Source organism: Colletotrichum fructicola (assembly GCF_000319635.2).
Source record: "Colletotrichum fructicola Nara gc5 chromosome Unknown KSG_Nara_v1_contig06, whole genome shotgun sequence".
Classification (NCBI taxonomy): domain Eukaryota; kingdom Fungi; phylum Ascomycota; class Sordariomycetes; order Glomerellales; family Glomerellaceae; genus Colletotrichum; species Colletotrichum fructicola.
In genome coordinates this window covers 2,011,804-2,025,468 of record NW_027094056.1, presented here as the reverse complement: position 1 = coordinate 2,025,468, position 13,665 = coordinate 2,011,804, and the positions used below count along the sequence as shown (strand labels likewise).

Sequence of the window (13,665 nt, the reverse complement as noted above, 5' to 3'; positions counted from 1 at the left end):
AGCTGTCTGTCGGGATGTCTTGTCTGCGACCATGTTCATCTGCTTGGTCGATTCGTGGGCAACGTCCGCAAAGTCCATTCCAATCTGATTCGAACGCTGCTGCAAAACCAGTTCGTACTTGTTTCGTTAGTAACAGCCTTGGTCGCTACACTTAGATGCGTACTTACTAATTGAATACACTGGCTAAGAGTTTTGGACAGGGAATTCAGCTGAGCTTGTCGCGTTTCAAGCCTTCTGGTTATAGAGACAACTTGGGCCAGAAAATTGTCGAAGAGTCCGTCGTACTTCTGTTGACTGAATTCGACCGACTTCAAGCGGCTGTAATAAGCATGAATATCATGCAATACCCCAATGTTAAGTTCCAGCACCAACAGCGCTCTCTGCATCAGCTCTGATCAACTGTAAAGAGTTTGGATATCTTTGACGCGTAATTTGTCCAAAGATCCTGATGGATCGAGTCCTGAAGAATGGTTATACTGGACGGCTGGGGATGAGACTCCCTGTTCTTCATCTGGTTTAGTCTCCTTCAATCTTCCAAAAAGGTCGCGGCCAAAGGAAACCATCCGATCTTTGACAGAAGTTGGAGCTACCTTGTTACTATGATTGCTGGTTATTCCGGTGTTGCCTCTGGATAGACGGTATGACATAGTCCGCTGTCGCCGCTTGCCTTGCAATGCTCCAGGCCAGACCTCGAACTGGGAAGAGTTCGGATCGATATGATCGTCAACCAGGGCAGTCTTCGCAGGACCAACGATAGTTCGTATCGACGTTTCAAAGTCATTAATGAAGTCCCGCCAACCTTCATCAGACCAAGCAAGATACAGTAGGTGGGTGGCAAGGGCCGCCTTAAGGTAAGAGGATGACCGCATGTCTCAGTTTCGACGGAATATCTTTGCCTACTAGAGATTGCATTGATGCAGCCCTGATGACATGCAGCTCAGCCTGCTGCAGCTGAGGTCACCGGGCTCGGGTGCCTTGTTGCCTTGTGTCCTGCCTGATTACTCTATACTTTAGCCTTGATACGCTGTGAACGCCGGCAGCCCACGACTGGTTAGGGAAAGATAACCACCATGTACAACGTTCCCGACACCTGTCTTACCTTCGCAGGTTTTGCCTGGGACGCCTTATTTGTGATCTTTCCCAGCACTGTACCCCGAGGCCGCAACTCGGCTAGTCTGGAGAAAACCGTCGCATGTGCAACATTCGCGAAGTCAGGGTCTGGTGGGTGGGTTCAAGCCAGACCAGCAACTTTCAGACCAGCGTCGCAAAAGCGCCGTTACAATCACAGGCCAGCATACCTAATACAACTGAGATGGATGAGCGACCATAACTGATTCGTCCTTGAGAGTCTACTCCATATAACAATCAATATTGCATAGTATCTAGGTGTCTGAGATATTTGACGTCAAAGCAAAAATTCGTTCTGACCTGGTAACATGAATTTTATTGCGGCCATTGGAAGCTTACATCACCTTGCCGACCAAGCTGGAAGGTAGAATGGCTTCTAAAAAATGTCAACACAAAGTCAACTTTACGTAAAAGATTGGTAGAAGAGCCTGAGCCGACGATACGTGGTTCCGTTTGGCCCCCTGAACATACTTGTCTCACCATGGTACAGTCCTGGGAGATCACAAGAGGCTGCAATGCCTGTGTGTGGAGGAGAAATTGTAGTTATTCACGCACTGATCCTAGGGATGTCACTCTCTTCTAAAAGATGTGAAGCCTGATGACCGCTACAGCTGAAGACAACACGAGTTGTATATTCCGGTTGAGCATACGGACGATACGACAAGCTCCCCTCGTTTCCACCGCGTGTAACACCTCTAAAGCCTCGACTTTGTCTACCGAAACTCGAGTTCCAAAACATGTCAATCTCATACATCCCGATCAACTATTAAAATGGGCAGTGTTCTGCATGCGATGCTCCGCGGCGTCTCTAGCCCAGCTCTGCACCGGCTCTGTGCAATCTCTTCGATAACCCGCCAGCCCTTCGGTTCCCTATACAATCAACCCATAGACAAACGTATTTTATCCATGGGGAAATTAGGAAAGTGAGCTATGTAGGCAGAAGGTGGAGCTCAATGAGCAAAGGTCCATCGATATCGTTGTGATCGTTACCAAATTCTGTAGGCTATGCGGATGCGTCTTGAATCAGAAGGTGAGAGAATCAAGCTCTTTCATTTTGCTTGAATCTATACCAAATATACCTGTGACTTCGATGATACAGGGGTTTTAATAACGCCAAATGGTTCCATCCTTGTCTTGCGCGACGAGTCCACTAGCAGTCGAGGTATTCCTACACAAAAAGCTCACGAAAACAGGTCAACCTTGGCGACTTCTATTATCGACGTCTTTCGTTTTCTCCAATCAAAGAGTATTGAAGACGGCCAGCTCCTACCCATACGTGCTGAGGCTACATTGAAAGGGCTGTACTCGGAGCACTTGCTCCTGCATGACTAAGATAAAGGAATTAATACTCAAGTCTGGGAGACGAGCCCATCTCATCAGAAATTCATCCTACGGACTTCAGCTCGAAGACCTACGTTGCTCTTTCATTAGGCATAACGGGCGATGGCCCTCCATAGGCAATGTCGTGTTTGCCGCTCGTAGGACTAATGCTGTGGTTGGGGTACTGCAGCTCAGCTCCATTCCCAAGCTCAGCAGGGGGTATTGCAGGCGAGGTGGCTGTGATTGTTGGCGAGGACACCTGCGTATTGCCCCAGCCGCCGTACATCGGCCCCTGATGGGCTTGACCATGGTGATATGCCATTGACATCCCTACTCCTGGAGCCAGTGCGGAGGCGTGTCTTTCCCTGGAATACGTCCGCCGGCGACGGATGAAGCAAAAACAACCAGCCAACACTAGTAGGAGAGCCACGCCACAACCAACCGCAATGCCTGCTATGGCCCCCTTGCTCAGACCAGAGGTTGGAGTACTAGAGTTTGACGAAGATGAGGTAGCGAGGCTGACGGGGCGCGTTGGAGTTCTAGTTGCCGGCGTCGCCTTGCGTGTCATGAGGACGGAGAGGTCTGGGGCGTCAAAGCCGCTAGTCGGCGCCGTTCGGGTCGCGCCGCCGCCGTCACGGCCACCTACGGCTGTCACAATGTCGGTGGGTACGGCGTAGGTGGTCAGACGAGGCAGGTAACGCAACCAGATGGCGTTCTCATCGTTATCTTGACCTAGGTTCATGTTGTGTGTGCCCCAGACATTGTCAGCATCGCATTTATCCGTCGTGTCGTTGGAATAGGAACCGCCAATGACAATCATCTGCGAGTTGTCGACCACGTTACAGCTCATCATGCTTTTTGGGGATTCCCCTGTGACGTTGCTGTTGGCCGGGTACGGACCTCGGATCCATTGAAAACTGGGGATGGTGAGGATGTAGATATCGTCATATCCTGTAGTGTCTGGAGGGAAACCTGCGCCGCCGAAAATGTAACTGGAATGGGGTCAACTTTGGGTTCCAATAACCTTCCTGAAAGTATGGACTTACATGTTGTAGCTGGACTGGTCTTGAGCCCAGGTCGCACCGCCACAGAAACGCCTCCGTATTTCAGGAGTACGACCGGAAGTTTTCTGCGTATACCACTTCGTATTCGCGACATCGTACAGAAAGATCTCATCCATGGGTTGTGGTGTCAGGGTCCCATTGCCGTCCAGGTCTTGACTGCCACCGAAGTAGACCAGCATTCCAGCATCTCCAATTGGAATGAATACCATCACGCCTTCGGCCCTGCCGACGTTGTCGGGGCCCGCGATGCTATTCCAGGAGTTCGTGTCCATGTCGTACTTGATAAGTCTGCTCAGGGCCTTCGGCGGACCTGTCCATCCGGGCACAGATGCATTGCTCTGCCATCCGCCGTAAGAATATGCCTCTCCCCTTGATGAGATAGAAACTCCGGCACCATAACTACCTGCATTGGCGTTTCCAGCGCCAGTGGGAGACCCAAGTGACGCCCAATTGTTATAGAGGATATCGTAGCTGTAGAGAACGAAGGCGGCTGGTGGATCCTCGAAGTATTCACCCCCGTAAAGGAACAGTCTCTTGTTCACCGAGTCCTCCCACAGTATGCCGCCGCTTACGCTCGGTATCGTCGTGTTCTTGGAAAGGCCGTCGTGGAACTGAGGCATTCCGAGCTCTGAAGGCACGTCATCGAGGTCATTGTATGCGAGGACCGTATCTGATTTCTTGTTACAACCTGTTCAATCAACTCTGAAGCGGGGTGAAAGCGCAGAAACCTACTGCTGAAATTTCGAGATGATGACGAGAAGGGTTTGTAGTTGATCAGGCCCCCGTCAATGTATAACTTACGGTCCACGACCGCCGACTGGTGCCCCCATCTCCGACAGAAGTCCCGGACAGGGTCATTTTGCGCAACTGAAGTCCCAATAATGCACCATGCGAGTAACAGCAAAATCTCTCGTGATGGTGACGATAGGAGGTTCATGGTGTCGCATTCAAAAGTCAACAACAGGTCTCATTCGGAAATCGTTCCGTTACTAATGTCTCAGTTGATGAGTGGATAGCCAGACCTTAAATAAGTGCAAACTCTGCACAAGGCAGCCTGAACTGCAGGTGAGCATCCCCTCTGATTCTTGATAATGAGGACTCGCCGCAGGTAATCTTAATAAGTGACATGGCTTGCATAACCCCTCAGGCGGCCTGAAGTGAGCGACCCGAATGGTCCAACTTGCCCAATTACAGGACTCCACCCAGCAGCGTTCTCTGTTGGCATGGTAGAAACTCTCTCAGCTGGCGAATCCCGTTGCGGACGCTGTCAGCCGCAGTCCTAGCAGATGGTTACGCTTACTGCGCCAGACCGGGATGTATCCAGGCTGGTGTAACTTGAAACGATATGTGGTATAAATACAAAGCGGAGGCCGTGGAGCCATTCTCTGTTTTGACACATTGAACAGCCTACCCGCCCTGTTCGAAGCAGACTACGTAACACACAGCTGATGGGGAATTGATCGTGATCGTGGTCGTACCAGACAATCCGTAGGTGAATGTCTTAGCAATTATATCTCATTGCTTAGATGTGTATCAATCTCGTGCACTTGTCTACGTTCCTCCTTCTCCTCACTCTCTTAGCACAATCTTGCGAGTCCAGGTACAGCGACAACTCTACACGTCACACCTAGCTGTGCGAAGGCGGGGGCTGAGATCTGCATCCTCCGGTATACGGGGCTCCCTAGGCTAGCATTCTTCCCTTTACGCCCGAGCCATGCATGAGATTCCGAATGCCCAACAAAACCTGTGAGGTAAGACGGCAGAAGTCCGTCTGACAGGCTTGAATCCTACAGGATGCCACGGCGCTAGTCACCAACATTCGGTAGCCACTGGAAAACATTCAAAGTGACCAGGCTTTGGCTACGCAGTGGCAATTGGCCTGAAGTCAATAGGGGGGCCATCACCGTAACCTCCGATTTCTTATCCAGCGATCATCACGACAATCAATGGCCCGCCCCATTATTGACCTGATTGGATGCACGGCATCAACAAGTGGTCTGGGGGAATGGGGGAGAGCAAACAGCTTCTACTCAAAATATGCCTTATGCCACCAGTGAAGCATAATATGGCGGCATTATCTGAACTATCATGAATACACAGTGACCATATGAGGCCTTAGCCTCGTCGGCCATTCCGCTCAGTCGCGAAACGAGAGGATCATTCTTTTGGATGTAGAGGCTGGCCCTGGCTTAGTTCTCGCTGGCACATTGCACAAATGATCGCACTAGCCTCGTGGGCGGAACTCGAGCAATCGTGTTGGTTCTAGTAAGGCCTACATAATACATTTGACATGGAGCCATTGGACCCCCCATGGTATCGTGACTTCCCCATGGTATCGTGACTTCAGGAAGTTCAGATCAGCTGTCCTTTCCTGGGTACTTACCACAAAGGGGCGGAGCAACTGCTTCTCTCCGCGGGAATGGTCGGGGTGCATTCTGCTTGACATATTGTCAAATTCAGGGGCACTTTTCCGCTCAAGAAAAATTCCCGGATAATATTCGCCGTGCATGAGTTTATTCCCGCCCCAGTTACACCGTGGCCCGTCGATTCCTGAATTACAACACCCGAGCCCACATGTTGTTTCTGCAAGGTGAATGCATTGGCCACAGGCGTGGCGGGATCGAAACGCGAAGAAATAATGAGTAAAGGGGCTTCAGGGGTGTTCGGGCCGCTGACATTGACCGCCGGACTACCAAAGGGTCCAGTGAAGGCATATGGCGGCCGAATCTTGCGGCCGGCGCAGGCTATGACACGACCACCCCATACAACGCCGGTTGTTGGGGCTTGTCTATCGATTATATGCACCAGTTCATCGGAAACGGAGAGGTTGCGATAAGCCACGCCGTCAACTGCGTCGCTGCAAACGACACCGTATGCTACGTCTTCGTACCAGGTATAGGGAGGGGCCTCGTTGTGGGACGCGGAACCGCCGCAAGTGGTATCAGGGGCGTCCGCCGATAGCATCTCAAGAAACGAAATGTATTCGCCGGTGATAAGGGCTCCGAGACCAAGGGCAAGTAACTCAAATTTGACAGGTTGGTATATCAGAGTTAAGATTAGAAGTCGAACAGTAGGCGATGTAATCAAATCAACTTTGCCGCCGTGTGCCACTGGAATTGGACGGAGGTCTAGAGTGTTAAGAAAAGCCTCAATGCGGATCTTGATATCGGCAGCTTCCTTGTCTGATGATAGTCGGATTGGACAGCCCTCTCCAGAGTCAAAGCAGACTTGGTAAAAGTAATCGAGAACGGCTTCCGCATCATTCAGATTCTTCTGCCAAGTCTTCAGAAAAAGGGTTAGTTCATATATTACATAGCCTTAGACGCCTGTGGGGAGTGAGTAACTCACAACGTTCGTGTAGTCCTCGGCATTCACGATTCCGTCAACCATAATTCTTCCCACTCGCTCGGGAAACATAGAAGCCAATGTGTTTCCCAGAAAGAATCCGTATGATATGCCGATGTACTGTAGTCTAGGCTTTGGAGCATTCGCCGGTTTTGTTGAGTTGCGATTCTGCCAGCGAAGATCATCGATTCGGTCAATAATCTCAATCACATCTCTGGCAACCGAGGCGGTATTGAGGTAACCCCAGATACTACCGACACCATCAACCTCACAAAATTCACTTTTCCCCAAAGCTGATGCATAGTGATAATTGAGGGCATTGAAATCCTCCGTGATAGGGCTGAGACCTGTGTTGCGCTCTTGGTCCAGCTTCCGAGAGATTTCGTCGCCTTTGTAGCAATCGCCATGAGGTATGCTCAGATTGACACCCCGGGGGTCGAAGCCAATAATTTCGTAGTTGCGTTCGCCAGCCAGAAGGCTCTGGAAACGGCTTCCCGAACGAAGAAGCAAGTCTGTACCAGAGTCTCCGGGGCCTCCGGGACTGATCAAGACACTACCACCGAACGTTGCGTCGTCCTCTGAAACCGTGGCCGGGAGTTTTATTATGGCGACAGCAACAGTCGTGTTTGTCTTCAGATTCGGATTGGACCAGTCAAGCGGGACTTGCAATCGAGCGCATTGGAAGCCTCCGTAACAGTCGTAATAATTCAGAGTTCTCAAAGGTGGGGTTAAAACCCAGCTGAACTGCGTAGAATTTGAACTGGCATCAAAGGCAGTCTGGTCGAGGGCCACGAATGCTCCAACAAGAGGGATGTGAAATTTCATCTCAATATATTCTTCGTCGTATAATTTGAATTCGATTATCGAATAAAATGAAATTGGTTTGTCATGCGAAGGCCTTGTTGGTCCTGCGAGGTTTTATTTCAAGCATTAATTTCATATTTATATGTGCGGTCTGGCGGAAAAGATTCATGTCTTGCGTGCAGCAAGCCACCGCTTAACACCTGATGAGTGTCGTTGATGTGGTAACGATGAAAAGAAGCTTGAATACCAGTTTCCATTACAGCATCACGAACATCTGTGCCGCATGACAACTTCGCAATATCCCACTGTGCAGTAATTTGACGGGCCAATCGCAACTGGTTTGGATTTAAGGGTAAACTTCACTGGCCGATTGTCGCGCCATCACCATGTGTGGCTGCTGACTGCGAGCTGAGCCGCAGCAACCCGTAGATGCTGCTGCGTCTCCGGATCCTACGGCAAAGGTACCCTTGAGGACCAATAGGCTATTACGCAGTTGGCGCGATGAATTATTGGTTCATGCTGGTTTATGGTAGCATTTGGAGGGACTTGCAAGTCTGCCCAGGCTCAGGGGTCTGGATGACAGAATGGCGCCATACCAAGGCTCTGTCGGATGAAGACTACATCTATTATGCCTCACCTAGCCAATGTTGTGAAACCTCGTATCAAGTTTCTCGACTTTGCGTCATGTGTTAGTGTGGCTTCGCTTTTCGCGTCTTGTCACGAGGGCGATGAAAACGCGAGGGTGTTCTATGGCATATATGAACAAATGTAAAAATTGACTAAGAGAGTCACAGATCTAGATTGAACCCCTTTCACCGTATACATGTCATGCGGTTGACCGATTTTGAGCAAACATTGCTATGGTGCAGGGCTTGAAGTTCGGAGTGAAACGTATTTGATAGTCAGGCATTGCACAATCCGCACCTGGCTCTTTATTCCCTTCATCCTTACTATCTGTTGAAATTGATTTAATTGAAACTCTTTTCTCCTTTATTATGACTATGATAATCAAGAGCAAGGGACATGATAGGTATTGAATCAAGGCCGGCTAGCAGGAATGGGCAGAAAAGTTCTCAAAGAGAAGTTGTTGGTGGGGATGACTAATATGTACGTATTATTGTTGCGAGCTCAGGTGCAAGTGAAACCTTGTACAGAGGTGACGTCTCTACATCGATATTTCGCAACGGCATCGCCCGTGGTGGTGTTGGTCAAGCCGATATTTTCGATGATGATATTGTCACAGCCCCCAGCCGCTTTGCTGCAATCCATATCTGCGACGTAACTTGATGCTCCATCTCCGACCCATCCGCGAATCGTCATGTTGGATATCTTGAACGTGCTGCTCTCACAGTCTCCTTTTTCACCGCTGTAACTTGTGCATTGGCCGATGACAAATGGCACTTGTTGTATCTGAGTCAAGTTGAAGTCACTTAATGCTATAGAGATGTCAGCATCTCAAGCTTAAATCGTACGGAAGTTTGAACACTCACTTGCATTTCGAAGGTCTGTTGAAGATTGATGTCAGCCTCCGACCTACTTTAAGGAGGTGAAAAGACTTACACCCGATACCTCCGCCGCCGCCGTTAGGTGGGTACGACACTTGATCTCCGGTCCAAGTCTTGACGTAGGCACCATATCGAGTTTTTAGCCCTTTGATACGACGGACGGTGACATTCTCAACTCTTTCGAATACACCCTTGTACTGTCCAAGACTTCCAAATGCGATTCCAAGGGAGCGGTCAAGGGTCGAATCCTCGATCAAGATGTTAGTGGAGTTACCCTTCAGAGCAATAGCATCGTCACCATTGCGAATGTACATGTTGCGAAATGTGATGTGATCCGAGTTGATGGTGTCTGCGCCGTCAGTGTTCCTGGCAGGGTTCCCATTGCTCGAGGTACTGTTGATGTAGATACCATCAAAGAGGACGTTCTTTGACCACATGATTGTCATAGTCCACATTTGACTCTGAACCATTCGGAGGTTGCGAACCGTCATGTCTGTGGCTTTCCAAATGGCCAAAGCGTGAGGACGATCTGGGTAGTTCGACTGGCCTTTGACTAAGTTGTACCTACATGTAGAACGCTCATTAGTCTGATTGCATATTATTGAGCTGCGGGTAAACCACTTGCCAGACTTGGCCATTGCCATCCAAAGTTCCATAGCCGAAACCATGTACGGTGACATTTTTGCCGCCTAGGAACCAAGCTGCAGAACCATTCTGGAAACCAGTCGGTTGAGGGTGGCTCAGCCAGTAGTCGGTGTCGTTACTCCACTTTCGACCACTTATTAGCCATATCAAGACTATTCGAAATGACGCTGTGAAGAACTCTACCAGCAAAGTGCCATGGATCTCAATTTGTGTATCTTCCAAGTCCGTGGTTGTCATCATTTGATTGACGTGATATGTCGTATTCGAGAACACGATGCGACGGCCCTTGCGGCATTCCTTGAATGCAGCTAAGATGGCTGGCGAATCGTCGGTACCATTGTTGTTTGCAGGAACAGTGCAAGTGTAGACAGCTCGAGGGGCGACGCCATGCGTGGTCAGGTCTGCTACAGCCAGTAAGCCCCACAGGAGACATATAAGGAAAGGAAGTTTGAGAAGCTGAGACATTTCTGAAGATATCAAGATAATGGCATGTACTGTGAAATTCAATTCTTGGCCAGCGAGAACTCATATTTATCTAGTTGTTCTCGGTGATCGTCAATTCAACATCGCGCCGTCCAATCACTTCGGGAGATCTCCATACGAGAGGAACGAAGTCTCGTCGTTGTTTTTCGCGAAGGGTTGTAGTGATGTCTTGGACTATGGGATAACATGGGCATACGATTTTGCATGCCAATTGACGCACGCGATGAATCATGATTGCTGAGTGGTGGAATTCAGGAGGTTCGGTATATATCAAGCGCAGAAGCCAGCCCGATGTCCGTTGACAAATCCGGATTAGGATTGAGGAGATGTCCGTCCCATTTGCCCGGTCTTTTCCCGTACGACCCTGATAATGATGATCCCACCGGCATTCCTCTTTTCTCCGTCTTCTACGGATAGCGGCACCCAGACCATTTGGAGTAGTGCGGTAATCGGATGGTCCCGATCGGTGGCCAAGGCAACTTTCGCCTAAATGCGGGGTTCAACGAAGCTGCCCGACATCCACGGCCGTGGCTTGGGGAACTTGGCATGGCTGGACAGCATGGACAATGAACGTCCACGACCAGGTCCACGAACGAACAATCTGTCGGCGTCTTGAGCCTGGCCCTTTCGCCCATGAGAGCGAACTCCAGCACAAGCTCATGAGTACTTTTGTCGCAGCACCTGGATCCTATTCACAGTTGAACAGCCCACACCTTCTTTAATAATTCCATCATACGTTATACAGGCTTCTTCGCAAGCATGTTGCTCGGCTGTTTCAGGTCACATTTCACAGTAGCATTCACTACCACTCAACAGGTCGTTTGAGGTATAGACTTGGATTGGCTGAGAGGCTATGTCACTGGTGAAGTAAGTACACTCTATTAACTCTATACACACTCTACAGGATATATATAGGAAATTTTAAGCCCAAGCCATATCACCCTGGCTTCATGAACGGTACACCCGCAAACTCTCCAGTCTCAGCCACTTAAGAGCAAGTGCCGAAAAGGGGCTGGCAGCCAGTACCGCAGTGAGCAGTAGTGGTGCCGCAGAAGCCGTACTCAGAGCAGCAAGTGCTCTCGGGGCAAGTGTAGGCGTTGGCACCACCGCAGGAGCTGTCAGGGCTGACGCCACCAGTTCCGGTCTGGGTGGCAGCGGGAGCGCTGGCAGTGGTGGTGACGGAGCCGGAGGGAGCAGGGGCAGCGGCGCCGCAGACACCGAAGAGGGGCTGGCAGCCGGTTCCGCAGTAGGCCTGGGAAGAACCGCAGAAGCCGTACTCGGAGCAGCAGGCACCAGCCTCGCAGACGTAGCCCTCAGTGCCACCGCAAGCGCCATCGGGGCCGATGACACCGGTGGGGGTAGCAGTGCTGGTGATGGAGACAACGATCTTGGAGGCGGTGGCGGTAGGGGTGGAGGTGCGCTTGGTCTTGTACCAGTTGGCCTCGGGGTCACCAAGGCACTCACCAACGGTGACGGCGTTCAAGTTGTTCTCCTTGATGATGCGGAGGAACTCGGGGACGAGGTACTCAGCGGTGTTCTGGTGAACCTATTCGGATGTTAGTGATGAAAGTTGGTGATGTTGTGTGAGTATGCTTACCTCGTGGGCCAGGGCAATAGAGCCACCCTTCTTGAGGCCCTCCTCAAAGATGCCAACACTGGTGAGGTTGCCGAGAGGGGCGTTGTTGGCGTAGTCGAGGGAGTCGACATCGGCGTGGATGACGTGGTACTCAAGAGCCTTGAGGATAGACAGGGTGTTGTCATTCCAGCTGAAGTAAGGAGGGCGCATGTACGTGGGGTACTTTCCGATGATGTTGATCAGAGCGTCCTCAAGGGTGGTCATCTCAGGGATGATGTCGGCATCGCCAAGGGTGGCGAGGTCAGGGTGGCTGTAGGTGTGAGAGCCAATCTGGTGGCCGTCGGCGATCATACGCTTGACAACATCCTGCTCCTCGTTGATGTTGCCGAAGTTCTCGCCGTTGACGAAGAAGGTGGCCTTGGCACCAGCCTCAGCGAGGAGGTCGAGGACGTGGTTGGTGTAAGTGAACGGGCCATCGTCGAAGGTGAGAGCGAAGTCACCAGGAACGGTGCACTTGGTGATGGCAACACCGTAGGGGATGGTGGTAGCGGGAGCAGTAGAGCTGGGAATAGGGGCGGAAGCGTTGTTGCTCGCAACGGGGAGGGTGGCGCTGGCAATGGGCTCGGTGGGAAGAGCAACACCAGGAACGGTGGTGAAAGACGGGGCAACAGAGGGGGTGGAAGTGTTCATGGGGAAGGGGATGTACGGAGCAGAAGAAGCCGCCTCAGCAGCCTTGCTCGGGTACGAAGGGACGCTGCCGCCGTTGCCACCGGGGTTGGAAGGCTTGCCGGGGTAAGAGGGGTAGGAAGGGTAAGAGGGAGTGTTGCCGGTGCCGCCGGGGGTGGAGGGAGTAGAAACACCGGGAGCGGAGGGCTGCTCGGGGTAAGAGGGAGAAGCGTTTCCACCCTTGCTGGGAGTGTCGTTGCCCTTGACGGGGTAGTCACCGCCCTTGGAGGGAGTGCCGTTGTTTCCAGAGTTGCCAGAGCCGGAGCCAGAGCCAGAGCCGGAGCCGGTGTTGGAAGACTCACCGCCGGTAGAGGCCTTGCTGGGAGAAGAGGGCGTCTCGCCGGCGTTGGTAGGCACAACCGGGTAGGAAGGAGTCTCGTTGCCCGGGTTGACGGGCTTTCCGGGGTAAGATCCAGGGTTGCCGCCAGTGCCAGGGCGAGAAGGGACACCAGGAACGGTGGTGTTCACGGGGAAAGGAGCACTGGGGAAGTGAACAGAGGTGGTAGGCTGCGTCTCGGGGGCGTCCTCCTCGCAGAAGGTCTCGTTCGAAGTCTGACGGCGGAAGGGGGAGGCAGTAGCTCCGGCCACGAGGAGCGTGGCAGCAACAGTCTTGTAATGCATGGTTGGTAAAAAAGAATGACTATTTAGATATTATAAAGAATGACTTGGTTGAGATAACGAATGACTCTGCCAAACAACACAGCGACTGACAGTTGACTAGTAAAGAACAAGAGGAAATCCCAAACTGGACGCCGCGGCATGCGTGCTCCCATATATCCCATCGACTTTGCCAAGTCTGCATGGCCCCCTGATGCGTGAAAGTGAAGGTTAGCGCCTCCATCACGTTCATCCCGTTTTAATTGCCAAGATTCACAGCCAAGGATTGGAGTCCCAAGTGACAAAACAAGGCCGAGTCATGCCCAGGAACCCTCGCGAGGCGTATCCAGCCTGCTGTGCCTGGCGGCGGAAAAGCAAAGAAACCTGGCTAGCTCAGCTTGGCATCTGCAGAGTTGCCCAGCTGGCTGGGAAATGGAAAGGTCAAAACCTCCATGTCACACTGTCTCGCTGC

At 51.4% G+C, this 13,665-nt stretch overlaps 4 protein-coding genes across 4 annotated transcripts; all 4 read right to left on the bottom strand.

Annotated features, from left to right (window-relative positions):
• Nucleotides 1-2,539: 2,539 nt before the first annotated feature.
• On the bottom strand, nucleotides 2,540-4,449 carry CGGC5_v010861 (Kelch repeat-containing protein; the record flags this gene model as incomplete). The annotated part of the gene is made up of 3 exons (XM_032020685.1): nucleotides 2,540-3,440; nucleotides 3,495-4,182; nucleotides 4,245-4,449. The coding sequence occupies 3 exons, from the start codon at nucleotides 4,447-4,449 to the stop codon at nucleotides 2,540-2,542; spliced, it is 1,794 nt and encodes a 597-aa protein (XP_031892334.1).
• A 1,442-nt stretch (nucleotides 4,450-5,891) lies between these two features.
• On the bottom strand, nucleotides 5,892-7,682 carry tap-0 (Tripeptidyl aminopeptidase; the record flags this gene model as incomplete). Its single annotated transcript, XM_032020696.1, has 2 exons — nucleotides 5,892-6,794; nucleotides 6,861-7,682. 2 exons carry the CDS (start codon nucleotides 7,680-7,682, stop codon nucleotides 5,892-5,894), a joined length of 1,725 nt encoding a protein of 574 aa, XP_031892335.1.
• Nucleotides 7,683-8,789: 1,107 nt separating this feature from the next.
• rgxB-0 (Alpha-L-rhamnosidase rgxB) lies at nucleotides 8,790-9,603 on the bottom strand (the record flags this gene model as incomplete). Its single annotated transcript, XM_032020707.1, has 3 exons — nucleotides 8,790-9,097; nucleotides 9,152-9,166; nucleotides 9,222-9,603. The coding sequence occupies 3 exons, from the start codon at nucleotides 9,601-9,603 to the stop codon at nucleotides 8,790-8,792; spliced, it is 705 nt and encodes a 234-aa protein (XP_031892332.1).
• A 1,679-nt stretch (nucleotides 9,604-11,282) lies between these two features.
• Nucleotides 11,283-13,217, bottom strand: CGGC5_v010858 (Chitin deacetylase; the record flags this gene model as incomplete). The annotated part of the gene is made up of 2 exons (XM_032020729.1): nucleotides 11,283-11,840; nucleotides 11,892-13,217. The coding sequence occupies 2 exons, from the start codon at nucleotides 13,215-13,217 to the stop codon at nucleotides 11,283-11,285; spliced, it is 1,884 nt and encodes a 627-aa protein (XP_031892338.1).
• Between the last annotated feature and the right edge of the window lie 448 nt (nucleotides 13,218-13,665).